The 27829-nt window shown below is 47.6% G+C and overlaps 1 protein-coding gene across 1 annotated transcript; it reads left to right on the top strand.

Moving 5' to 3' along the window:
• Positions 1-868: 868 nt before the first annotated feature.
• LOC144148046 (monocarboxylate transporter 9-like) lies at positions 869-24335 on the top strand. Its single transcript, XM_077679645.1, has 4 exons — positions 869-1120; positions 2054-2197; positions 22067-23170; positions 23678-24335. Exons 1-4 carry the CDS (start codon positions 895-897, stop codon positions 23815-23817), a joined length of 1614 nt encoding a protein of 537 aa, XP_077535771.1. The 5' UTR covers positions 869-894; the 3' UTR covers positions 23818-24335.
• The last annotated feature ends 3494 nt before the right edge of the window (positions 24336-27829 follow it).

Here is a 27829-nt window from a genome sequence, read left to right as displayed (position 1 = left end):
AAACACATCCAACGATACTTTTCGAGCGTGCTACCTTCACTTCCATGAGTAAATTTGCAATGTCTGAGGGCTACTCAGTCTCTGCCCTGCCATCATAGGCAACAGCTGTAGAACCGCAAGAAACACGTTATTAGCGAAGACGCTATCTGGAGATAAGCTCGTACAAAAAAAGTACCGCAGGCGCTTAAGACCCCATCTGTTTCTACTACACACTATGACTTTTTTCCACGCCGACATCACAAGGCAGCTTATCACGGTGTCCTCATATATAGATAACCATCATATTTTCACTCGTCTTGTGTTGAAACTTGAACTCCGGGTGCCCGTTGCAATAGCCTTTTTTTTTGCAGTCACTTGGAGTGCGTAATGGAGGAACGTTTTTGCAGAAGGTCAAGGCGCAGCAAAGCAAGAAGCAATCACAGTTGTCACGCTTGACGTCAGAATGAGGTGGGACCGCAAATTCCTGCACGTTGCCTACGCAAACACTCTCCAATCTCACTATCTCTCTGTGTGTGCACAATGATAAACAGTTTAACGCAGTTAATATGCGGCTCTGCTCCTACGTCTCGAGACGCTCAGACAGAAGGAATTCTACTGACCCAGCTCCATACACAGATTAGGCGATAAAGAGGCGGAGTCATCCGCCACCCTCATAGCATCGCTTAATTTGTATATTATGCCAATAAATTTCACTGTTCATTGTACATTGTGCTGCTTTTAGAAAGTTTGTGCTGAAACAGCCAGCAGTGCTCCTTCATGCGACGCCGAGAAGTAGGCAGGACGATTACGTAAGAAAAAAAACCCTTTGTGTGCAGTACATTTTAAGCGACAGTTCAGTGTTGTAGGCATCCCTTATTTTTTCAGACAACCTAAGGCGAAGCCTCAAAGGTCACAATGCGGATGGCTAGACGAATAGCGTCGAATACTGCTTCAGTGTTTGGGCTGGACTCAAGAAATAGCTGGATAACTGCCGCCTTCTGCAGCGTGGTTTTGTTTCTGTCCCTGTCGACAGTCCGTGTAAGTGGTGTTCTCTTCTACGGCATCGTGGAGACTTTCGGTGTGACCAGACAGCGGGCGTCCTGGCCGCTCACTCTCAGCAACAGTCTCGTTCAACTTGCAGGTGAGCATATTGGCTTGGAAAAAAATGTCCTAACTACCGAGCTTTCGTTCAAGCAGCGAGTTCATTAAAATGCTGCCCTAAGTTTACGTTCTTGGGGATTTATCGAATTGGCATGATTCTAAACACCCCCGAGTGGAATGAACAGGTAAGTTTACGTAGACAATTCCAAAGAATAATTTGACACTAATTCTACCGAACAGCTGTAAAACACATGACACGACGTACGTGTCAGAAGACGTCATATTTGGCGCACGCAACTGTTGCAGCGAAAAGCCTTGTGCTTCTTAAACTTCACCATGCTGCACTCGCTGGCCTTGAAACTAAAGCGGGCAACATTGCAAATTTCTGCGATGTCAACTGCCTTTACTTAGTACTTTTATATCTGAAGGGCCGTTCGTTCATTCTCTGCCAATTTATAAAATCCACACGTGGACCTTCAAGTTCTTGAAAACGTCCGTGCTCATGACTGGTGAAGCTTTGTACGTCAGTCACGCACTTCTGTGTCCGGGGCGACCAGTGAGCATGATGGTCCTCGGTTTACCTCCCTGTCGCCAAGTAAAACTACCTTGCGCTTGATGGGCACTTTATCGCGGTACCTCTTCGGAGCCACAACGACTTAGGCGAGAGTGTAATTGAAGCAGAAGAAATATGTGCCACAGCTGGCTAAGGCATGCCGATTTCGGAATCGGTGCAGCCAAATTTACTCACGTTATGTTGATGAATTGTTCTGGATTATTTTGAGTTGGATTTTTGGAGGACATCGTATTCATTGCACAGCTGTTAGCCGCTTTAATGCCGATTACGGTTTTCAGCTCTACTGTAACGGGCACACAAGTTTGAGGGCTATTTTCAGGGAAAAAAAATGTTAGCGCTGGAATTGTGCAACTTCGGTAGATAGTTTGTATGTTTCCGAAAGCGTGCGACTTTTCGCAGGACCCGTCGTGGGCCTTCTGTGTCGGCGATATTCCTGCAGAACAGTCCTGCTGTGTTGCTCTTCAATCACTGGCGTTTCTGTCAGCCTGTGCTACTTCGCCAAAAGTGTCTACTTCCTTGACATTTTTCTTGGCGTTATTCACGGTAAGAAACCGTTCTATCGGCACACCTGTAATGACACAAAATTGTTATGTGAAATGCAGAGATTGCGTGTTCCTTGTCGAGGTAGATTGCTGAAACGGTAATGCTATGGAATGCAGTGTGAAAAAACAGCGCAAGAAACACAGGGTCAAAAAAAGAGGGGACGACGCACAGCGCTCACGTCACAGCTGTGACGTCGTCCCCGTGTCAGCACTTTGAATCGTTCCCTCTCCTTTTTATCTCTGTGTTTCTTGCACTGTTCTTTCATCGCGAATCTTTGTCTGCACCAACTAGGCCAACTTGCCATCTTACTTCAGTATGAAATGCAACGCTTGCATAAAGAGCGCAAAAGTTGTGTTTATATTTCAGGTTAAAAATAAACATTTTTGTATTCTGACTCAACCCTTGCTTCATGTAATCCTAATCTGGTGGACTGTCAAGCCCATGGCAAGAACGGGCGCTGATAGCCTCCGATGAATGTCCTTGAATATCCTTGAATTAATTAACCTCCGCTGAATTAACCTCTGACAATTGTGTTTCCAAAAAAGCTCTCTAGCTGTGTTCTGAAAATATTTATAGAAACATTACTGTAACCTAAAGCGAAAACAGGGTCGCGGCCGTTTATATATTAGGTCAACTTGCGGCGGTAGAATTTTTTTAAGTGTTTTTACGTGCGTCAAAACAGATTAATTCACAACCGCGCATGCTACTTTATTAGAGGCATTCACGTACGTTCAGGTTCCGGTCAAGATATTTCTTCTAGTGCAGCAGAAAAATGCTGACAATAATGTAAAGCTGTGTGAGGCATCTGCCCTGCAAACAATTATTTGCGTTTGAATGCTTTCTGCTCTTGAAATTCACAAGGTGCGCAGACCTACTTTTGTATACAAGGTCTGCGAGCGCTACAACACCTAATACATTTTGTTTCCATTTCGATGAAAAGTTGCCATTGGCTTACTTTTACCAAGGGCGTTCCTTTTCGCAAGTGCGCAGTCACTTAGTGAAGCTCATCTGTCCGTCACGTGTGATACGATATTTAAACAGACCAGTGTTGCTGTTCAGGGTTAAACAAACATGTCTATTTTGCCACGTTGAACATGTGGCTGCCTCTTTTATGAGGTTTGTAATTGCGCCACATACATACATCGCATTTGTGGCACACAGAATTCGTAACGCTCTGATGGAGGCGAAAAGCAAAAACGCCCGTGTGTACGAGATTTCGGCGCACGTTAAAGATCCCCAGGTGGTCAAAATTAATCCGGAGCCCTCCACTACGGCGCGCCTCATCGCCTGCGTTGCGTCGGCGCGTTAAACTCCACAATCAATCAAATCAGAATTCGTAACGCGTAAATCCCGCTATGATATTGCGAGCCATTATCTACCAAAGATGCTCGCATTGTAAAGAAAATCTGAGTTTTACGTTTGCGCCGCCTTTTAATGCAAATAAACTGCGAACGATTCGGCCTTTTCGCGAATTCGCATGGACTTCTGTGAAAGTAGTCGGTGATTGATTCATTCATTCATTCATTCATTCATTCATTCATTCATTCATTCATTCATTCATTCATTCATTCATTCATTCATTGCGACGTGTTAACGGGCCGACGCTACGCAGGCCATGAACCAAGCTACAGTGGAGGGCTCCAGATTTATTTCGACCACCTGGGAAGCTATACCGTGCGCCAAAATCTCGAATACATTGGCGTTTTCGCTTTTCGCCTTCATCAGAACAGCGGCCGCCATGGCCGGGAATCGCACCCGCGTCCTTGGGCTCAGCAGCACAACTCGCTTAGCCACTGAGCCACCGCGGCAGGTAAAAGCAGCGAATGTTTCTGGTAGAAATGTCGCCCGGGGCTGCATTTCTCCCCGGGAAATCAAAATCCTTCTTCAAAATCCCCCTGACTCCCCCACCGAACTGGTGTGGCCCCCAGCCCATACGGGTGTGGGAGGGAACGAGGAAGCACACAGAGCCGCTTCAGAGCTCACCTTCCGAGCAGGACTTAGCCTTGATCCCTTCGTTGAAGCCCTGTCAGCTCGAGATAGGCTCCTTTCCTTTCATGAGATTACGCCTCATTACCGCCTCTCCCGCCGTCTACGGCGCCCTGCACACTCGGCGCTTTCTCATGCCGAAGAACGCCTAAGGTGCTTGGTGCAAACCTAAACCCTTCCTTGCCTCTCCCGCCTGCACTGCATGTACCGCGGTCTGTCTTCATCCCACTGCCCCGCCACCTCCTCTGGTAATGCCCCAACAACCTATTACCCCCATATTGAGACGGTGAGCACTGTGCGAGGGCGTTGGGCAGCTCGTATTCGGCGGTGTAAGATACCATCGTCGCCAGAACTGCCAAAGTCACCGGGGACCTACCCCCCTCGGTCACCACCCCTCCCCCGAATTTGCCCTTGCGACAATCAAAGTTTTCTCTCTCTCTCTCTCTCTCTCTCTCTCTCTCTCTCTCTCTCTGTCTGGTAGTTACAATAAATTGCAAAAAGAAAAACAGCAGGAGGCAATGGCCTGTTTTTCAATTAAATTATGAAATAGGCCAGGGGTCGGCATTCTTACGCCCTCGTGCAGCATGCGGCGAGCGGGGCAGTTTTATGCGGCCCCGCCATGACGTCATAATACCACCCCCTCTACTAGTCCCTTCCTACGTGAAGGGCGACATGGCAGTTTGACTACAAAGTAGGACTAGCGAAGTTTCCTTACATGCATGGAACAGAGAATAGCAGCGCTAGTTTTTATTGGTCGTTGCCAGAGAAGAACGGTGCACGTTTTTCTGTTGCGTCCTTCCTAGTTTCTCAAGGTGCCTGTCATCAATTTAAAAAGTTACTTTACAAATAAAATGGTTTTCTATGCGTGATTTGCTTGCTTTTGTTAGCTTTTCCCATTATAATTCTTTTTGGCATGGTTTCTAGGCGACATGTTCCTTTCTAAAGAAAATGCGTTTGTAATGTCGCACATTTCGAGATCCGTACACACACGTTTATACATTCGTTAAATGCACGGACAAGGCATTCTGCCTCGTCTGTAAAGAGCTCGTTTGGTATTCAAAGAGTGTAATTTAGGCCGGCACTGCCAAACTTATCATCGCTAGGTGTACCACCCTTTGATGTGAAAAGCCAGCACGGAAAGATTTGAAAAGTTGTAGAAATGCCTGTTTATGCAGCCAGAAAGCGTAAGAACGTTCATAAAAAGGTTTAGACGAGTTGCTCCATTGCCAAACTGGTTGCAGAGACTCGCTGACATATTACAGAAGGCGAGCTTGTTACCACATTACAACTGCAGCAATCTTCGTCGGAAAAAGAAGAATTTATGCTAGGACCCAGTCCCTCTGCTTGGAATGTAATCAGGAGATGTTGAGGCATGGGCAGCAGTCGTGCAATTTAAAAGGAACACTAAAATCTCTCGAGCGCTTGTCTCCTGAGCTTCATGAAAGCAACGATATATGTGACACAGCTCAATTGCTTAATTTGGTTCTGCCTATTGATGCTAAATTCCAAGTGATAAAAGAGGTAACTGCTCTTTAAAGCCTGAAGGCCACCAGTCAAAATGTATATAACAAGGTATGCAAATCTCGAGGTATGCAAACGACGTATACATAACGTGGTATGCAAATATAAACGAGGAAAATGGTAGGTGTGTGTTGGGACGGCTTTTACGATGGTGGAATTGCTTGCGGAAATAGACTGCGCTAAGCGGAAAACAGCGCCTAGTCCAGACTATTCCTTACGAAGCCTTCAAGAATTTAAGCAATGATGTGCTCGCTCAGCTCCTCGATTCAGTGAATGAGGTATGGCTTAGTGGAGTTATCCCTGGCAGCTGGAAAGCAGCGCACGTAATTTCCATACCAAACGCTGGCAAGCCAGTGATGGTGCTAGAAAACCTGCAGCCAATATCACTTACGGCGACGGTTTGCAAGCTTGTAGAGAAAATACTAGCCACTCGCTTGTCCTGGTGGCTTGAACAGCATGGGTATTACCATCCCGCGCAAATCGGCTTTCGCCCATCACTTGGCATGGAAGATAGGCTTAGCGTTCTGGCCATATCAACATTGTCGTCAACCCGCAGTCATGGTGTTCGGACCATCCTAGCAATGGACATCCAAAAAGCTTATGACATCAGTCACACTGATATCCTGGACTCAATTGATATGCTCCACCTTGCCATGCGGGTACGGGAGTTCGTCCAGTCATTCCTTCAAGAGAGGACATGTGCCATACGCCTTCATGGACAAGCTGTTGGATCCTTCGTTCCTGTACGTGGTGTGCCCCAAGGATCGGTATTGGCTCCGACCTTGTTTACTAAGGACTCGACAACACTCGCATGGTGCCTTCATGATGTACCGGATGGTAAATTTCTCAATTACGCCAATTACATCACCATGTGGAGCACTCACCATGACCCGGAAACACAAGCGAGTTCTGTGCAATCAGCGCTGGATGCCACCACAGCCTTCGCCTTTTCGGTGGGCCTTCAGTTATCAACGAGTAAAACAGCATACACATCCGTCGCCAACCGCAGGGGCCGCCGAAAGCTTGCTGCTTGTCCTATCCGCTTTCATCTGGCTGGGCAACCACTGCAGGAGAGCCCAGCAATCAAAGTCCTCTGATTGTTGATAAACCAGTCAGCAACGGCGACAGCATGGCTTGCTCAGCCTAAACAAACACCAAGCTGCTCAAACGCTGTCGCTAGTATGCCGTATTGCTCCCAAAGTTGGTGGAGCCAGCTCACACGTGGCGCGACAAATAGTGAGAGCCGTTTTACAACCACGCTTGGTGTACTCTGTTCAGTTTCAGCATTTGACGGCAAGACAGTGAGATCGACTGGAAGCGATTAACAGAGAGGCTATGAGAGCAATTACTGCGCTTCGACGCGTCACCCCTATAGTTGCCCTCCAGTGACAAGCCCAACTGAACACGTAGGATGAACTTGTTCATCAACGTCGCAAAGCTCAGAAATTGAAGACTGCACTGTGTGATTCCGCGCGAACAATAATATCTTACGCAGTCTCTCCTCATACGGTACCACCCCTACCGCAGCGAGTACTTCCCCAGTGGCAGTTCGTGCAATTGAGCGGCAACAAACCAACAGACCTTCGTTGTCCAGATTCCAACACTTCGGCGTCTGCCCTCAAACAAGGCATCGCCGACACAGATAGCCGCCGTTTAACCGGCTCTACCATATCACATACCGACGCCAGTATACAGGATACTGTGATTGCCACTGACATTCATTGCACTAGCCATCCAGCCCTCAGCAGGACGTCCAGAAGTAAGGTCCCTCAACCTCTATCATCCTTCTGTGCAAAACTTGTAGCTATTAGAGAGGCTCTGATCGCTGTAACCGGAATCACTCTGCAGCCAGGGGCGCGCATCGTAGTTCGCACCAGTGCTCTACAACGAGTCCGGCTACTACGCTTAGTTATTGGTAGCCCTGTGCTGGCTCACAGTATTCACCAACTTGCGGGAGGAATCGCTCACAAGGTTCTGAATGAATGGGTCCACGTGACCTACTCACATACCACTGCAAGGCAGACGTAGCAGCCCGACTGGCAGCTTACCTTCCCTTTCCGACGTCCCGTTAGAGCTGGATGATGCCACTCTCCTAGCGAGGAGAAACGAACACCTCCGGCGCCGCACACGTGCTCTCATTCCACCGTGTGCTGTCACCCTCCCCCGGGTCTTATCTGTATCGAGGAGCTTGCGCTCGGGAGGATTCGGGTGGGGGTGGCCTTAACTGCCGCCGTAAGCCGCCACTGGCCTCAATAACTAGGTTCTTTTACAAACCCTGGTTGCCCAGTTTGCCACTACAGTGACGCGACCGCCTACCTTTACCACTTGCTGGGGTCCTGCCTCACCTTGAGGCCGCCGAGACTGCGGCACCTTGCGCCGATTGGCCTCCGCGTAGACGACGCATCCGCATACGCCGCATGGATACATGGGCGCCATCATCGTTCGCAACTTGACTTCATCCGCGAAGCGAGCATTTTCATTTTCATCTAATCCCCATCAACTCATGCCCCCATATATATGCGCTGTGGCAAAATAAACGTTCATAAAATAATGATACGTGTACCGTTAAGGGACAACAAGAGAGAGCAGTGGGTCAGGAAACAAGCACGTGTTAAAGGCACATTAGTAGAAATTAAGAAGAAAAAATGGACGTGGGCAGGGCATGTATTGCGAAGGCAAGAAACCTTTGGTCATTAAGGGTAACAGAGTGGGTCCCTAGGCAAGGCAAGGGGAGAAGGGGGCGGCAGAAAGCTAGATAGGCAGATATCAAGAAGTTTGCGGGGATAAATTGGTCGCATGCAGTTAGCACAAGACGGGGATAATGGCGATCTATGGTAGAGGGCCTAGCCATGCAGTGGCCGTAGACAGGCTGACGACGACGACGACGACGACGATGATGATGATGATGATGATGATTATGATGAAGATTCAAATGTCTAGATGTCAGCAGCTATGCTGGAAGGATATCAAAAGTCTTACCGCTGACGGTGCTAAAATTATAGTCGTTTCTAAATATGGCGTCTTTGGACGCATTAAATTTAACTCCGAAAAGGCACACCTGGGGGTTAGTGCCCCTATTCACTGTTTAGTGCCCCTATTCACAGGGAGTCATTGTGTATCGAAGTGGCTCGTGCGCGATCAGTAGTGAAAGCCGTTGTTTCTAGCGTAACTTTCAAAAGCAGTCACCACTTGAACCATCGGTTCTTCCAGCAGCTCTTCTCCGACAAGGATCCTGACTATGGAGATATGATATATCACAGCGAGTTTCGTAGCCTGAGCAGGGAATGGGCTTTGCAGCGCTTTTTTTAGCCCTGTAAGAAGGTGGCAGAGTTTCTTTGCAACAGAGGCAAACCACTGCAGGCGCGGTCCAATGACAATGGGGTCTAAGTGTAAGCTTCACTTGGCGATGTTACGAATCACCTTAGTCTGTCAATGTAAGTTTGCAAGAAAAAGGGAAGCTCGTGCCCGGCATCTTCGCAGAATTTAAGGTTTTGGGCTCAAACTGAACCTTTTCCAACAGCAGGCTAGTGTCTCTAATCTTTATTGCTGCCCTTGCTACAAAGTTTTGTCGTAAAGGCGCGCACCTCACTTCCCACAGAAAGACTGTAAAATATTACGGGTATTAAAGAGCGAGATCCAGGTTAGGTTTTCTGATTTCCAAACATATTCAAGTACCATTCAAATCTTTCAGTATCCTTTAAGTTGAATCTCCGGGACGTCCAAATAACTACAATTTCGAACTGGCTGATCTGCAGAGAGACGAAGAGGTGAAGGGCGCATTTGACGCCACACGCACTGTGGAGTTTTACGCTGCCCTCACATATTAAAAGTATTCGAGTTTGAAGAAACTAGCACCAGCCATGTAAGTGTTTGGCATTACGTACATCTGCGAGCAGAGTTTCTCAAAAATGAAGTTAATCTAATCAAACTTGTTTTCGTGACTAACCGATGAACACCTCCGCGACTTTCGTAATTTGTCGGTAAGCAACCTTGATGCAGATACTTGAGTTTTGCCTTCGAATATTAGCACCATAGGTGGCACTGAAAGAGATTTCAATGCGCAGCGTTCTTTGCCTCAGCCGGACCATGTAGCGCCCTGCATTTCCACAAAACTGCTGATATCGCGGAAGTTCTACGCTTAATCGCTATGATAGCGTAAATGGAGATAATTGGTCGAACAAAATTTAAAAAATAAGAAAATAGGAAAATTTTCAAAAAGTTCAAGAAAATGGCGAACCGTGTAACGCCCTGCTATACCACAATAGTGCAGATTTCAGACAAGCTGTGCTGTAATCGTTATAATAGCGTAAATGCAGATAATTAGTCGAATAAAATTTTCAAAAACTACAAAATAGAAAACAATAAAAACTCGAGAAATGGCAAGCCCTGTAACACTTCGCATTTCCACGAAAATGCAGATACCGCGGAACTTCCACCGGTAATCGTTATAATAGCGTAAATGGAAATAATTGGTGCAACAAAATATGAAAAAACAAAATATATATATAAAAAATTGCAATATAGAGAACCGTATATCGCGCTTGATTTACAAAAAAATGCAGATTTGGCGAAAGTGACAGCTGTAATCATTATATCAGGATAAGTAGAGATAATTGTTAGGAAAGGATTAAAAAAACCCAAAATTTTGTGCTGTAAAGAACTCACACTCAATGCAAGCGGCATCAAACGCTTTGTGTTAGCATACAATTCTCCGAATTCCTGGAGATTTTTTTTTCGCTGCTACATGTGTTTGTAGACTGGAACCTTGTGACATTCACGCTCAAAGTAAACCTAATTTAAATTCGTTTTCTACACTATTGTAAGTTCACCGATTTTTTTTTCCTGGAAATCTCCTCCCGCTCCCTTCCTGAAGTTCCGTCCGCTCTCACCATGTCAGCTTCATACAACTCGGCTCTGTGCCTCAAAAGGTTACCAACCCCTGATCCGCCCTTAACGCTCTAAAGCAAATAGCAATTTAATTGAGATGTGCGTTCCATTTGAAATTCGCTACTAAAAATTGTTGATTTATTACTCACTAATGTCACATACGAGCGATGCCGAGGGGAAGGTGGAGGGGCGGAGCGAACACGCCGGTAGGTATAACAAGTATTGAGTACAGATAGAATTAAAGAAAGCTCCACTGCATTAATCCAGTTAGTAACAGCAATAGGTTCTAACCGCAGGTTTGTGGTCACAGAAAAACGTGCGCACTGTACAAAAACCTGGCTGGAAGCTATGCAAACTCTCGAAAATTGCGCTGAATACCACATGCTTCCACTGTATTCGTTGTGAAGTTGAGAAAGTGAAGGGGAAGAACTGGAGGGATGGTGGAGGCGAAAAAAAATAAAGTAGTAATCAATTCAAAAGAACAATGAATAGCCAATTACAAACTGTTACAAAATTGGGAAAATAGGCTTGCGAGGGCAATAACTTGAGGAAGGAGCGTGAGATGCGGGAGGGGGGGAAAATCAGCAGTAACCTGGGAGCAACCTTTGAAGCCTCATCTTCGAGCGATATTTTCAGCGGATCAACCAGATACGCAGCAATTTTTTTCGCTCTCTGGGGAACATATTAGGAAATAGATCCAAATTCATTCATTTCACCAGAATTGCAGTGTACATCACAAAATCTTAAGTCTGTAGATGCGGAATTTTGTTTTGGGTGGTAATATCACTTTTTAGCCATTTTTCATTGTGTGACGATGTAATTTCACAAATCTCGCTGACACTTTGAAACAATCGTTACGAAGAAAATGCTGAGCTGGGTTTCGGGCCTTTTGTGGGTAACATTCGGAAAAAAAATTGACATCTTAATTAATAAATATTGAGAAACGTAGGTTACCTTAAAATGCAAATTCTTTAAATTTGAGGTTTGTTATGCCAAGCCCCGTAAAGCAGTTTTGAGGTATTCTAATGGTTTATTGTACCTGGAATAACCAGTTTGATTCCCAAAATGACTGAGGTGTATTTAGGAAGTCAAAACATATTTTACCCCTTTGCACTTTATTAAGGGTGTTATGTTTTTAGAGTCAGCCATGCTAGGTATCTACAGTGTGAAATCAATCTGCGCACAAAATTTTAAGCCTCCAAGACCATCAGACTTTCTTGGCATGAATATTATACGTTAGGCCTTTTGAGTCTTTCAGAGTGTTAGTACAAACTCGATTTAACGAACATCCCGATTAAACAAAGATATCCAAGCTTCCACTGTATGTCCTTAGGCACGCATAGAGCCCGATGCATTGACTAACTCGAAATAACTAAACCAATATCATATTTTCTCCTGGTTTAACGCACATGCAGCTCAAAAAGTGTTAACTTTTGGTATATTTTGTAGAGAACGCCTAAAAATTGATTCATGCCGCTCCAAAGGTGAGAGCCCGGGCCAACTTTTGTCCCGCTCCTACGAAACTGTGTGGTGCAAAAGTGTAATTTTGACATTGAGTTGAAATCACCAGATGGCGTCAGCGGCAAAAAAAAAGTTTTGTTCGCAAGTCATAGGCGCTATATCGATTCTGTCTTCAGCAATAGGGGCTTTGAAGACGTGCTTTGTGTTGTTCGTTCGCCATCGTTCTGGGGATAGTTCTCCTGCTTTCGCCCTTCTTTTACACCGTTTGCTCCTAGACCTCATGTTGTTTTTTGTGAAGTTCAAGTTGTTAAGCCTGCAGTCCGTCTAGCATTGCTACTCGTGTGCGCGGATGTGATGTGTGCAAGCCAGCGCACCGCTAAGCCTTGGAACGACCGTGTCTGACATGGACCACGCCAAGAAAAGGAAAAGGAAGTGGCAGCTGAAGACGCTGACGAAGACGTTGAAGACATCGAAGCTCCCTAGCCAAAACCGGGTCAAATGAATGCTCTTGCTGTGCGGTGGACGTTGGCCGGAACGTACGAGGATACGGTAGGCGCTTGGGACGCACTAGAAAATAAACGGGAAATCCTTGGGACCGTTGCTTACACGAAGCGCGCAAGGAAATATCACTGACTTCTTATGTGGGAAATACATTATATTCCTCCGGGGGGCCGCTCTTGTTCAAGTACCAATTTTCGTGCTCTGTTTTCTTACGCGTGGGCGGCAAATTTGTATTCGCAAAGAGAGAGAGAGAGAGAGAGAGAGAGAGAGAGAGAGAGAGAGAGAGAGAGAGTACTTTGTTTCCATTAAAAAGGGAAGGGGAAACGAGGGTGACGGGGAGGCTAAGAGCCGCCTCGTTCCAGGCAGCTCCTGCTGGCCTTCAAAATGAAGTCCGCCAAGCTCCCCTGCTCCTCCAACTTTGGTTGCAGTAGTAAGCCACTCGGAGCATTTACGCTTCTTAAATAGGACAGCGCATCAGCGGAATAGAGGTCGCTACAGTATGTAGTCGAATGCACCAATTTATGTGACGAAGAAATGCCTAACTCGATTTTTATCAAGGTTCCCAATTTAACGACATAATGCGTGACTCCCTTAACCTTCGCGAAATAGAGTTTTGGCTGTATTTCGATAAGTACTTCTAGCATTTTTAGCGGTGTCTTAGGGCACTATTCCTCAAACTTTTTTTCCGTATTCGTACTAGTAACATTTATTAGCATAAACAAATTCGATTTACCAATCGGTACAACATGTAGTGAGGAATCTGTAAATGAAATGTGCAATATATTAAGAGGTCCAGATTTAAACCACCAGCGTTTGATTGGGCGGACCGCTGAAACTGCTCTTCAAAAAATTTTTACAGGCTACATATATCAGCAAAAGGAGACTTCAGTTTCAGTTTCAGTTTGTTATTCATTCACAAAAAAATATTAGAGTAATATTATTACTCGGACGAGGGTCTGTCAGGTTCGGGGGACAATAATAAATAGAAGAAGAAACATTACAAACGAGGCTTTTGTTTATAAAACCCTAAACCAAAATCAAAATAACACAACGGACAGAGATACACTAAAGAATAGTAGCGAACAATGGAAACCTACACACAACCTAGCGAAAATGCGGCAGAGCAAACGGGCAAGAGTTCAACAAACGGGAAACGGTCAAGGTCTGGAATTGGAAACACCTCCCCTCGCGGGAACCCCTGTGTAGATGCAACGCATAGGGGTTAACGTTGCAGCGTTGGACAGTGGAGGAACGGCGCTGGAACGATGGGGCAGAGCGGCGCAGGCACCGCATTTTGTAGCGCGCATAACGGTGAGGGGACGCGCCGGCGCCAGTGCGTCTGCCGCGGCTATGACGCAACACAATCCAACACAATCCACTTTAATCCAATCCAATCCAATCCAATCTAATCCAAGCCAGTCCGAGCCAAGCCAATCCAAGCCAATCCCTTCGAATCCAATCCAATGCCCCTCGCCAGAAAGTGTTCGCTATCGGAGAGGAGAGGGGGTGAGCGGCGGAGAGCGCAGTTCACGCGGCAAGGAGAAAGGGGGAGGGGCGGACGCCGACAACAACGCCGACGCCGGATGCAGGGACAAGGCGAGTGAATGAGATCCAGTCGCATCTAAAAAAGTCACAATACGTGTTCGCTGCTTGAATGGGGTTGTCCCACACATCCGAGAAACAGCGCCGTGGTGTTGCGGTGTTGCGCGGTCCAGGAGACGTGTCGCGGCCCAGCGGTAGATCGCGCTCCGAGCTCCCGTCGCCTAGTAGCAGACGCCGCTCTCTTGGGGCGTCGCGTTCCTCTACCGCTGTCTGAAGAGTGAAGACCCGACTCGCTTGTTGAGAAGATGTCTTGGAGATGGCGCTCGTGGAGGACCTCTTGGGGCACGGCACGGGTCCGGTCGCCCAACCGCTGAGCGCCCCGGTCCCGCTCCACTCCCTTCTCTCGGTGTTCTCTTTTCACGAGATTCCCCCTGCCGCCGGCCTCTCTCGCTGGCCGCTTTCGATTGGCTGGCCCGTGAGTGCGGGTTAGCTGTCCCCGCAAGACGAGGATGATGGTGCCATCAAGGTGTTTGGAACGTACCCCGTATATCACATTGTCGTTATCGTCTTCATTTTTCAGTTCACTTCGTGACAGGGTCCCAAAGGTAAAAACTGCAGCGGGACCCTCGATTCAATACAACAATGAATACATTAAATCAAGTAAACAACCAACATGTAATACGAATGAATGGCAATCAATTATACAATATAGTGGGGTGAGTAATGATTATACTCTAAGCGACACATCAGGGAACGAAAAAGTCCCACCGCAACAGGCGAGCAAGATATTAATACATAGGAGAAAACAAAATTTCCATTTTTTTTGCGTGACGCATAAAATTTCCGAAATTCCAAGCTTATGCTTCTCCCTCTCCATGATATATATCTTACCAAATCTCACATCTGTAGGTCCCGCAATTCTTACCGGGCTATGAAGAAATAGTTACTCGGGAACCTCTCATTATCGTTGCTCTCGTCTACCCATCAAAAGTAAAGTAAGGTTACTGCATAAAATTGTTGAGTTTTTTATTATCTGTAACAATAATTAGCTCTGACTTATCATATGGGCACCACAAAGCACAATTTGGCATGGCGTTTATGAACGAATACCAATACACTTCTTCCTGTGAAATTAACAAAAAGACACTCCATGTAACTTTGGCGATACCGTAACGGTAAATAAACAAAATTATTTGGCCCATTTCAATCAATATGTTTATCGCCGATTGCAACCGTGCCCGGTGCCTTTTCCTGCATGTCCCGGTTACCGTGAAAAATCCTGTAAAAATAGTAACTAAGAACCAGAAAAACCTCAGGGCACAAGTAACCGGAGTTAGAGCGATGCAAGCATAGCAGCCTGCCTCCAAGTCCCAGCGGCAAACGACAAGAAAGGGAAAATAGCTTGACAAATTGTACATTCTAGTTGCTGGAAAAATCAATACTTCAAATATATTACCGACATTTTAACGTATACTCAATTTTTGTTACCGTAATCGCTCTTAGAATAAACTGGTCACTGCATTCTTGCAATTTATACCCGCATTCTTTTTGAATGAACCTATAGTCGCGAGTCAGCGTCGCGTTGTGTCCCCTTTTCTTCCTGTTTTTCGAACGTTTTTAACGCGATAGCGCTCTTGGGCTCATTTCTCGATTTTGCCGTGCCCGCTAGCCATCCGCTATCACCCGTGCTCGTCAAGTGTCCACTGAAATACGTCATCACTACCCACCGGAAACTACAACTGGGGCAACCAGATAAAAAGGTTAACTGCAGGGTGGGAAGGAGGGCAATGACAATACGGCGGGTGCTGTGACAGAAACGGTCGCGTGGTTCTTAAAGCGTCGCGTCTGCGCAGTCGCTTCGTTCTCCCACCATTGGTGCATGCGGAGTTGAGCCGCAGTAGACGTGATACCGTCCGCGGCAACCTTCCGTAGGTGCTGTCTGCTATCAGCCGTGCTCACGAAGCCACCATTGAAGACAAGCGAGTTTTAGCTGACCGTTTCTTACGGTCCGCTCCGCTCCGATAGCAAACGGGAACGCCACTGCGCATGCGTGGCGCGCTTGGCCGCGAACAGCATTGGCTCCATTTGCACCGAGCGTGCCGCCGATACCGGAGCGGACCATCAAAAAACCTCCGTCGCATGCCCCCGCGCGAGGGACACGAGTAAATGCAGAGCATTGGAGGTGGTCACGTGGCGTAGGTAGTGGTAGTTGGCGGTGGTAGTTGTAGTTGTTGTTGTCGTAGGGGCTGGGTAGTTGGGTTGCGAGACGAGAGAGAGAGAGAGAGAGAGAGAGAGAGAGAGAGAGAGAGAGAGAGAGAGAGAGAGAGACGAGAGAGAGAGAGAGAGAGAGACGAGAGACGTAATTACGTAACGTGTTATTCATTTCCATTGTTTGCACCCCACCCTCTCTGCGGGGCAATCGGTTGGATCTTTATTATTATTCTTTCCTTTCTTTTCTTTTCTTTCTTATTATCCCTCTCGGGAGGGCAGTGCGCCATCGTCGAAGTTCATAAGCGATGGAAGCAACACCTTCAAATAGTACCGCGACGCGAGCCAACGTCAGCGTTGCAGTACCAGTTCAAGACATCGTGCAATCCCGAACCCGACGACGACACGACGCGACGCGTACCCCAAAACGACAGAGCCTGCCGCTGAGAAGATGACGAGAATGACGACGCATAGCATCCGACCGTCAACACGCACAAGCCGAGATACAACGCCCCGACGCACCAGAAACTCGAGGAAAGCGGCGTCCGACGTCCAGTTGTCCATTGAATGCTTTGACGTAGTCGCCTTCATCGACACGGGAGCCGACTACTCGGTAATGAGGAGCTAATTCGTGTCGAAGCTGAAGAAAGTTACGACAACATGGCACGGTCCGCATATACGCACAGCAGGAGGCTATCTCGTAACGCCAAGTGGAACGTGCACATCACGCGTCACCGTAGGCGGCACCACGTACCCTGCGGAGTTCGTTATTTTGCCTAACTGCTCCCGTGACGTAATTCTCGGAATGGACTTTTTGACCGACAATCGCTCTATAATTGATCTGCAGAACAAGTCGATAACGTTTTCCTCCGATCACTCCAAGACGCCGCAGTCGAACCCCGATCACCGTGGTGCTGTCAGGATCGCCGACGATCACATCACCTTGCCACCCCGCGCAAGCTTGATGATCGCTGTCTACTGTGAGGATGCTGCTTCTGACATCGACGCTATCGTAGAGAGTGATCTAAGCTTGCTTCTCGACCGCGGTGTCTCCGTCGCAAGAGGCATTGCGCACTTTAAGCAACGCCAATCTCACCGTTTTGTTCACTATTTTCACCGAAGAGTACCCGCATTTAAACAAGGAACCTGCCATTGCGTTCCTCGAAGAAACGCAAGAAGCAAGTGACGTGATCGCGGTCACCGACTTTGAACGCACGCCCAATGACACCTTCAAGCTTCCGCAGCCCTTCGACGTGAATCCGGCGCTACCGCAAGAACAACGGAACAAATTATTGGCTTTGCTGCGTCGCTACAGCGAGTGTTTTTCGTCGACTTCAAAATTACGTCAGACACCCCTAGCGAAGCACCGTATTATAACTGAAGATGGAGCCCGACCTACCCGACAGTCACCATACCGCGTCTCTTCCCACGAACGTGAAGCCATCCGGACTCAAGTCGACGACATGCTCAGCGATGACATACAGCCATCAAAAAGGCCCTGGGCTGCGTCGGTCGTACTCGTAAAGAAAAAAGACGGCACATTAAGGTTCTGCGTTAACTACCGGCGACTAAACAAAATCACCAAAAAGGACGTGTATCCCCTGCCACGAATCGACGACGCCCTTGACCACCTCTGCCATGCCAAGTGCTTCTAATCGATGGGTTTGAACACCGGCTACTGGCAAATTGAAGTGGACGAGAGAGACCGATTGAAAACTGCGTTTATAACCCCGGACGGCCTATACGAGTTCAAGGTGATGCCTTCTGGGCTGTGCAGGGCGCCAGCAACGTTTCAAAGAGTCATGGACACTGTGCTAGCTGGCCTGAAGTGGCACACTTGCCTCGTATACCTCGACGACGTTGTGGTATTCGCCCGGAATTTCGACGAACACCTTGCAAGGTTGGAGTCTGTAGTCGAGGCCATTCGTGCATCGGGGTTAACGCTGAAGCCTGAAAAGAGTCGTTTCGCGTATAAGGAGCTGAAGTTCTTGGGCCACGTCGTCAACGCCGCGGGAACCTCGTGACCTGGCAAAAACTTCGGCCATTGCGAACTTCCCAAGGCCGAAAGACAAGAAGGGCGTGCGAAGATTTCTCGGACTGTGCGCATACTACCGGCGCTTCGTCGCAAACTTCGCCTGCATTACAGAGCCACTCACGCGGTTGACGAAAGATAGCACGCCTTTTAGCTGGAAAAAAGACCAAGAAAAGGCATTCTGCGCGCTGAAAAAACGCCTGCAAAGCCCTCCCGTAAGCGCTCATTTCGACGAAAACGCCGAAACAGAAATGCACACCGACGCCAGCGATAAAGGCTTGGGTGCAGTTCTCGTCCAAAAGCAAAGCGGTAGTGAAAAAGTAATCGCCTTTGCCAGCCGTGGTCTGTCGAAGGAGGAGAGAAATTAGTGAGCCTCTGAAAAAGAGTGCTTCGCAATTATATGGGCCATTTCAAAATTTCGCCCATACGTATATGGTAGACCATTCAAGGTTGTCACAGACCACCATACACTGTGTTGGCTCGTGAATTTGAAGGACCCCTCTGGCCGTCTTGGGTGGTGGAGCTTGCGCCTGCGAGGGTTTGACGTTACAATCGTCTACAAATTCGGCAGGAAACACTCCGATGCCGACTGTCTGTCCCGCGCCCCCGTCGACCCGCCACCACTAGACTCCGGTGAAGACAGCGCGTTCTTTGGAGTCGTTATGGAGAGTGACCTAGCCGCCAGCAGCGTGCCGACCCCGACTTGCGCGTCATGATCGACTATCTCGAAGGACGAAATGTCGCCGTGCGTAGGGCGTTCAAGCGGAACTTGCCAGCATTCAGCCTCAAAAACTCCGTCCTCGTGAAGAAGAATTTCAGCCCGGAACGAGAACGCATTACCTACTTGTCATCCCTGCAGAGCTCTATGACGAAATTTTGGAAGCGTGCGACAACGACCCGTCTTCCGGATATCTCGGCACAGCTTGTACTATTGCAAAAATCAAGGCGAAGTACTTCTGGCCCCGCCTTACATCCGACGTCACCCACTACGTCCGGCGCTGCCATGACAGCCAGTGACGAAAAACGCCACCTACGAGACCCGCCGGCTTTCTGCAACCAATCGCCGTCCCGTCGAGGCCCTTTCAACAGATTGGAATGGACCTTCTAGGCCCGTTCCTTACGTCACAATCACAGAACAAGTGGATTGTCGTGGCGACAGAATACATGACGCGCTACGCAGAGACCCCCGCCTTCCGAGGGGCACTGCACAGGAAGTCGCAAAGTTCTTCATAAGCCAAGTTGTGCTGCGACGTGGAGCCCCGGAAGTCCTAATCGCGGACCGCGGAACGGCCTTTACTGCGGAGCTGATGCAGGGAATATTACGCTACAGCAACACGGATCACAGAAGAACGACGCCGTACCACCCCCAAACGAACGGACTAACAGAACGTCTGAACAAGGCAATTGCAGATATGCTGTCAATGTACGTTGATGTTGAACATAAGAGTTGGGACGAAGTGCTCCCGTATGTCACGTTTGCATACAACACGGCTATCCAGGAGACGACGCAGCTGACGCCGTTCGAGCTTGTCTACGGAAGACGGCCAACTACGAAGCTCGACGCCGTGCTTCCGCACTTAAAAGACGACGACCTCAACACCGACGTCCAAGGATACCTTCAGGGTGCGGAGGAGGCCCGCCAGCTGGCTCGAGTTCGTACAACGCGCGAGCAGCTCGTGGATGCCGCGTGCTACAACCTCCGACGCCGAGACGCCGAGTACCACCCAGGGGACCGTGTTTGGGTTTGGACTCCCATCCGAGGACGCAGACTCAGTGAGAAGCTTCTGCGACAATATTTCGGACCCTACCAAATTCTACGACGTGTCGGCAAACGTACCTACGAGGTGATCCCCGATGGGGATTCCGGAACATCACGATGACGCACGCGGCCCGAAGTTGTCCACGTGGTTCGCTTGAAACCTTACTATGCAACGGGTAATGCCGCGAAACATGTATGGGCTTGCTTATTTATTGTTTGTTTTTACTGCCGGGCCACGCCCGGCTGTGTTATCTGCGTTCCAAGCAAAGCACATCTTTCATTCTTTATTTTTATGCCGCACGGGCTATCACATTCAGATAAGCAAAATGTTTCGCCCTAACTTCGCTAGCCCAGAATAATCGTCTGTGATCTACAATGTTCTGGATGTGAATCGAGGGTTCCAGATCCATTCGCGCCGAAAGATAAAAAGCCTACAGAGCAGACGCCTCGGCATTCGATTCTGCGACGCTCGCCGACGCAAGTCACTTTGTTGACCGCTGCTTTGCCGCCTCTGTATTATTTTGAGCTGTTAGGGGAGCACAAGTTCGCTCCAATAAACTTGTTTCTTTTTCAAGACAACTGCGTCGTCCTTGGCTTCGTGACAATATTTTTCAAGCTTTTCTCTGGTGGAAAGGAAATGAAGAGCAACCGCTGAAAAAACCGATACCGAAGCGAAATTCCGTCTGCGTGTCCACTGGCATCAATCGGTTCATGAGAAACTGTCGCCAAGCCGCGTCACATGCTTACGACAATACTGACAAACGCGTTGTACCAAATAAAAAGAAATTCACTGTAAAGCAACAGCAGAAGATTTTTCGGTTCGCCCTGCAGCTTTTTTGATAGGGACAGGGCTTGCTTCTTCATAACTTTGACTGAATAAAAAGTGTGCTGACCTACCGTCCGCTGGGAAGCGGAAATAATTCGCTGTGCTATTCCTTCTCGAGTTGTCGCACCGCACAGCATCGAAGCACGCGTTGTGTGTTTTTCTCCGTTCCTTTGACATTTTGAGCCCAGTCGCACTCGCACACACCAAACTTTTCACCTTCAAGGCACACTAAAAACTTTTACACGTGCACACAGTGAAAGCGGCAGGGGCAGAAGGACAGTATGGCAGCAGAAGACATAAGACCGAAAGCGCCGCCCGTCGGCTCAACGAATGAAGCGATTAAATAAATAAATTAGCTGCGAAATAAGGGAATAGCCAAGATCACATTTTTTTCTACGTATAATGGAATCCCTTACATATATTTCTGCTTATATGTTGCAAAGATAAAGCTACATATGCAAATGTTGCTGAATTTCTGCTTGGCTACCAGTGTCATGGCGGCACTTTATTTTGCGATACCGAAACTAGCCGAAGTTTCCGGCCCCGGCCTAAATATAAATGTCGTCTGCAACTTTTTTCATCAACAATAATAATCGTGAAAAAGCATCACGGCATCTAAGGTCAGTGGGCACACAAACAGGTCCTCAATATAGCCTTTCGCAAGTGTCACTCACATTCGGTTTTCTTACGAAGCCACTGGTAGGGCTGATAAGTTACCCGGCCAGTAATTCTTTACAAAGTTTAAAATTTGCGTACCTATCCTATGTATAGTAAATTGTAAAACCCACAAAATTATTCTTTGTATCAGGTTCTTGAACGCACGTTGCCGCCTCCCACCATGCTACTTGCAGCCTCACCCGCATAAGCCTTCCAGATCGGCGAGCCTCTTTAGTGTGGCCACCCTTCTCAGCTTCACACCAGCTGACTTCACAACACCACCAGGGGCGGAAAGGGGGGAGGGGGGTTGCTTAGAACGAGTTTAGTCAAATTGTCAATGGTCTTGCGAAAGTATTTAAAAACTATAGATAATTGCCCGACCCTTATCGCCGCGCATAGAATGTCGCAACATAATAGTGTATGTCAACCGCAGAACCTTTGCTACTTGTAAAGTTTGCAGCTGACCAAGACATGTTTTTATCATTGCAGGTGTCACACGGTGTGGCCTATTCGTCGGTGTGAACATCTTAGTTGCACAACACTTTGAAAAGCGGAGGACGACGGCCTGCAGTTTAATCTCAACAGTTGCTGGACTAAACATTGTTCTTGCGTCCATAGTCGAGTGGTTTCGTGCTAGCTTTGGTACCCGCGGATCGTTACTGCTTTACGGAGGAATTCTTATGAATGCCTTTCCATTCGCAATGGCTGTTAGGAGCCCACCGTGGATAACTAAATCGGTGATTGTAAACAGGAAAGCAGCAGGAATTCTTGACAAACAGACTGCAGATGAAGAACGCCCATTCTATATGCCTACTCAGCAAACAGAACTTTGCGGCTTGGGAAAGGATGACGTTGAACGCGCAGTCCATCAGCCTACTGAACAAACAATGGAGCTATGCGGCTTGGGGAAAGATGACGTTGATCGCTCAGTCCATCAGTTTACTCAACAAACAACGGAGATTCGCGGCTTGGGGAAGGATGACGTTAAATTAGAGCTATCTACATTAAAGAACACGAAGGAAAACCCAAACCCAGAGGTGCATGCTGATACCAAAGAGCAAAAAAGTTACGTTTCAGCGAAGTCATGTAATCCTGGAATGAAACCGCAGGAGAAAATGGCGGCATTTGAGGTTGCGAGACATCTTCTGGCATTAAATTTTTGGGTCGATGCCCTGTCTTTCGCGGTTGTCGTTCTTGGAATGGGTCTCTTTGTGCTGATGTCAACTGACTTAGCAAACGACCGAGGCTTATCTCCGTCGGAGGGCGTTTATCTTCTGTACGCCTTCTCTGTGACAGATATCATTTTTAGACCACTGGGAGGACTTCTCATAGATTCTAAGATTATATCACTGGAATCAGTCATGCTGTTGGGATTTTTAATCCAAGGCTTAGCATTTGAGCTTCTCGCGTGGTTTACGGCACAGTATGCCATGCTTCTTGCCTCAATTCTCATGGGTACAACCTGCGGTTCAAGAATGGCTCTCCAGACACCGGCTTTGGTGAAGGATTTCGGCATTCAGAAATTGCCGATCATATTAGGAAGCTTGTCGTTCTGCGTTGGAATCCTGTCAATGCTTCGACCAGCGCTAGTCGGTAAGACATATACCCACTTTTCTTAGTATATGATACTACTATTAGACAATTCTGAATAAACCGAATATCTCGTCACTATACTACAAACTTCTGTGGACGTAAAAGCAAATCAGCGCAAAACGCACCCACAAAACCTTAAGTGAAGCACCGGATTTCAACCTTGGAGAGCTTTGTTCGTTCGCTAATTCTTTGTTCTCTATTTGTGCATGCCCCACAGTGCAGAAAATAACTCAATCGCATGCATCGAGTTGACAGAGTGCGCTGGTGTGTAATTATTTGGCACTAAATAGAGTTAAGTGTTTTCGAGAAAGAGGCGAAAAAACACACCTTCTTGTCCACTTCAAGGTCAACACTGAACATAAAACAACTTACATATCTTGTTTCATAACGCTATAAGCTTTACGATGTGGCACATGGTTGTTAATTAATTTTATCAAACTCATTACACTAAATTATCCTAATTGAATATATTAATGCAACGTCTTTTTCATTTATCTGCGTTCGCAGGAATCTTCAGAGACAAGCTTGGATCGTACAATGGGCTCCTTCATACAATGGCAGCCGTGAATGCTTTGTTATCGGCTGTGTGGCTGCTAAAGGTTTTTCATGTCCAGAAGAAACAATCCCCTTTACATCGTATATCATAGAGGGAGCATAGCTTTACAATAACATAATTGAACATGTATATTCAAAGTACAGTAATACAATAGGATTTGGAAAATGTAGCGCACTTGACACTATTTCGCTGGCCTTCGTAATGGCGGGAGCAATTGTGCGTTTCACTGGCACTGGCCTTCTTACAACATGAGCCAGTTGACGCGGACGCCGGCACTGAGTCTTGATTGTGAATAAGGAAAGCTTAACTTAAACTTGGCTTAGCTAACCCGCCCTATATCTACTGCCTGCAATAATTGCGTGCTTTATATTTATAACAATAAAACTTGGGAAACGTCCATCACGAACACTCAGGGGGCACGCAGTTTTATGTGGTATTGAGTAGCTCGCTCAATCCGTTCTTGAGGCTATGGAACCTGTGATTACCCGTATTACCTGAAATCATATTAATATACCAATAAACTCTAACATTCTTGTACAATTCTTTTATTCGTACGTGTATTTTATTGATACGACGTTCGTGAAAGTTCTGTCCGTCGCACAACTACTGCTGATACGCCACCATTCGGGTACCACAATTTGCTTTCACCGAATGGACAAAGACCCTGTTTTAAAGCAAAGCTTTATACCTCTACCGGCCAACGGCTCCTTCGTGGCGTGCGCGACAAGAAACTCCCAACGCGGCTGGAGAGGTGAAGGCCGGTGAGCACAATGTAGGTGGCGCGGCGAACGGTTACCTAGCGTTTCCCGCGCTCAGGAGCCTGCTCACGGCGACGGAAGCATCGCCGGGACGGTTTTATAGCCAGCTTTAACGACGGTTGTTTTGGGCCTGTTGTGGCGCAGCTTCGCGTCCATTCCGCGCTTACTTCTCACGGCTTGATTAACTTGTTCGACGGCGCTTCCTGGATAACCCAGACCCGATGGAACTAAGTGGTCGAACGGCAAAGATACTTTAAGGACTGGTTTGCATAGCGGGAAATCAAAATGTAGAGACGACATACAGGCATCTGGCCGATAGAGAAACGCTCCCTTTTGTGCACTACTTGCCACGAATGGGACTCCATTTTTTAAATTGGTGAATGCCAATTCTCTTGTGTTTTAACAGGTATTACAAAAGGCGAAAGGAGCAACCGATTTCGATAAATATCCATTATCATTGTTCCCTCGGCTTTCTCACAATTCTGAAACATACAAGACAAACTAGTTTAAATCGGTATAATTGGGAATCACTACGCTCACATGCCGAATTCTTTCGGTGTCTGAGCTTGTGTGGCACGGTGGTGAACCCACGAGCTAGCCCATTATGGTGGCTAGGTTCCGCTGTCTCACCCTTCGAATGACGCCCCTCTCCGTTTTCTTTCTGCCGACCCACGGCCGGGCTACGGCGGCGGCGTCCGCCCCTCTAGACCGGTCGCGGCGAACGCTGCCGCGTTGGGGACGCCACCACCGCGAATTCCAGGTAACGGCTGGCAGAATCTGTGGTTTCACTCTGTATTGAGCCACGTGTGTGAATTAAGGTGAGGTCGCATGGGCACTTGTTGTGGGTGTCGTTTAAAGCTCTGCTTTCCAACCACCTTCACAGCGTAGATTCGATCCAATTTTTTTTTCCTGATCGAGTATGTGCGCGTCATGGGCACAGTGGATACATTTCTCCCTACTCACGATTCCGTTCACTCAGAATGACCATGGCATAGGGTTCAGAGTCACGCACACACAGCCGGAGAGCACACCCTCAAAAATGTGCACTCCACCTCTATATACAGTTGACCCAATCTGCATTGGCTCTTTCGTAAGCGTTGTCTATGAGAGGTCGCAGCCCAAGAACACGATGTCGCAACAGCGATATTCACTTCCCAAGGAGGCACAAACCAGTCGCCTCCGTTCTTATGCAGAACCTTAATTTAGCATGTTGGTATGCTGCGCCCCGCTCCTAAACCGGCCTATATTCAAGATACCAAATCACCTTTATTTTCGCAAACAGTGCAGATAATTGAGCCAAGAGGACATTTTACAGAAATAAATTCTAGTTCTTACAAACATTTTTTGCACTGCTTGGGTCAGACCTCACGCCGTTTATGCTAAAACCTGTGGTTCGAATTATTAGGTCACTAATGCCGGAGAGCGGGGGGCTTTAGCAGTTGCTAAAAACAACAAACAAGTATTCGAATTGAACCACCAGGTGGCGCTTGATGCGCGCAGGAAGGGGCGGGCTTGTGATCACAAAAGCACGGAATCTCTACGCTAGTACGGTTGGCCCTCCCCTAAAACTATGTGATCCTACGTTCCTCTTGAGAACGACACTGGTATCCCACGAACATTCCCGCTGTGGTGTTGTCATGCTCTAAACCCTCACTCTTAAGAGGCGTTGGGCACATGTACCACTCCTATTGTGTACGTAATGCAAAGTCGGGTATATCGCAAACTTATTAGCTTCCAAGGGTGGTGCCGTTGCGTAACTTGTCACACTATAAATTGCGACGACAGCCTGACCATGCTGATTTAAGAAATTTGATGCGTTGTAGGACCCTCACTGAAAAAAAAACAATATAAGGCCTCGGTGAAAAAGACGAAGTTCGTCATGGCCATTTGCTGTGCGTTGTGACCGCGCGCTATACCCACAGTCTGGGATATGCTTGCATGGAGCCTTGGGACGCCGATAGCTCTGCAGTTGCCGACTGAATCCCGACGTATGTGCAGCGCGACAAGTGCACCGGGAATAGGTGATGTCGTATCGACGGTAGGCTTACATTGCGTCCCATGGCTTCGTGCAATCTTCGAGCAATCTCGGACGATACTGAGTTCTAATCAACCCATGCGCTCTCGGAGCCATCGTGACATGACCGGAAAAAGCAAGGGCACGAGTGGAAATCACGAAATGAGGCTTTCATGACATTTAAGTTGTGTCAACATGACCTCTGCATGCACTCCCTGTCATGCCACCTCATTACATGTATAGGGCTACCGAAGGGCGACATATAAACGAATTTAATTTTTTCAATACTAGACTACAGCGTTCTTTGTTCGAAGACAAACCATCAAACACCCATCATGCCTTACATTAAAATCGCTCATTTTCATTTCTTATCAGGTATATGTGAATCCTCCGATGAAAAGCTCATTAATTAGACGTGATGCCACTTGGTGCTGTAAGTCGTAAGGCATATTTAGGTCACAGTAGAACAGCATAAGGCACCCAATTGCAGTGCCTGGCAAGGGCTCAGCTTACTTTATTAAGTGCGAATGCACTTCTTAAGCGAGCCTGAATCGTCCGCCGCCGTCATCCGCATAGCAACAGCTGCGGGTGCGCGCGCTCCTCGTCTTCCTCCTCGTCTTCCCTAGCAACGGGGGGAGATGGGCGCGCGCTACTCTCCTCCTCCTCTCTCCGCTCAGTGACTGCGGTTGTTGGGCGCCTCCTCTCCACTTCGGGCTGGAGGGCTCTCGCTCGCGTAGCGGGCGCTCCGCATTCCGACGCGTGAGGGCGCTCGTGTAGCCCTCGCCGTAACGGCGGGTGCTACTCTCCTCCTCCTCTCTCCGCTCAGTGACTGCGGGTGTTGGGCGCCTCCTCTTCACTTCAAGATCACGATATCCACCGTAATCGCGCAATCAACAACCGTGCATTCGCACTTACACACTCTCCCCTTCGGGGAAGTGCGAGGGAATTTTTTTTATTTAAATTATAAAACAAGCCATTGTCAAAATATAATAATATCTCCAACAAATACGTGAACGCAGTACGGCGTGAAAGCAGGCTCTTGCAGTGCGTCGTAGCACCACCACTTTCATGTCGTGTTTGTGCTAGGGACACCTGTGAAGGGATACCAAAAGGATGATGATCGTCATGATGAAGACGACGATCATTGTGATGATGATGATGGTGGTTATCAGCAAGCGCCCTGTGCCATGTATCTCCTCCTTTCATGCCAAGGTAGGAGAATGCAATTTTCCAATGGAAGAATCGCGGCTAAAAAAGCACAAAATCAGTGATTACCATGGGGGAGTACCGGCTATAAACTCTAAGCCAAAACGGACAAACCTGGTATTCCA

The sequence above is a fragment of the Haemaphysalis longicornis genome, unplaced genomic scaffold, assembly GCF_048455015.1.
Source record: "Haemaphysalis longicornis isolate Haplotype H1 unplaced genomic scaffold, Haemaphysalis longicornis Haplotype H1 scaffold_74, whole genome shotgun sequence".
Classification (NCBI taxonomy): Eukaryota; Metazoa; Arthropoda; class Arachnida; order Ixodida; family Ixodidae; genus Haemaphysalis; species Haemaphysalis longicornis.
Note: the sequence above shows the minus strand (reverse complement) of the source record. Positions and strands in the feature narration are given on the sequence as shown.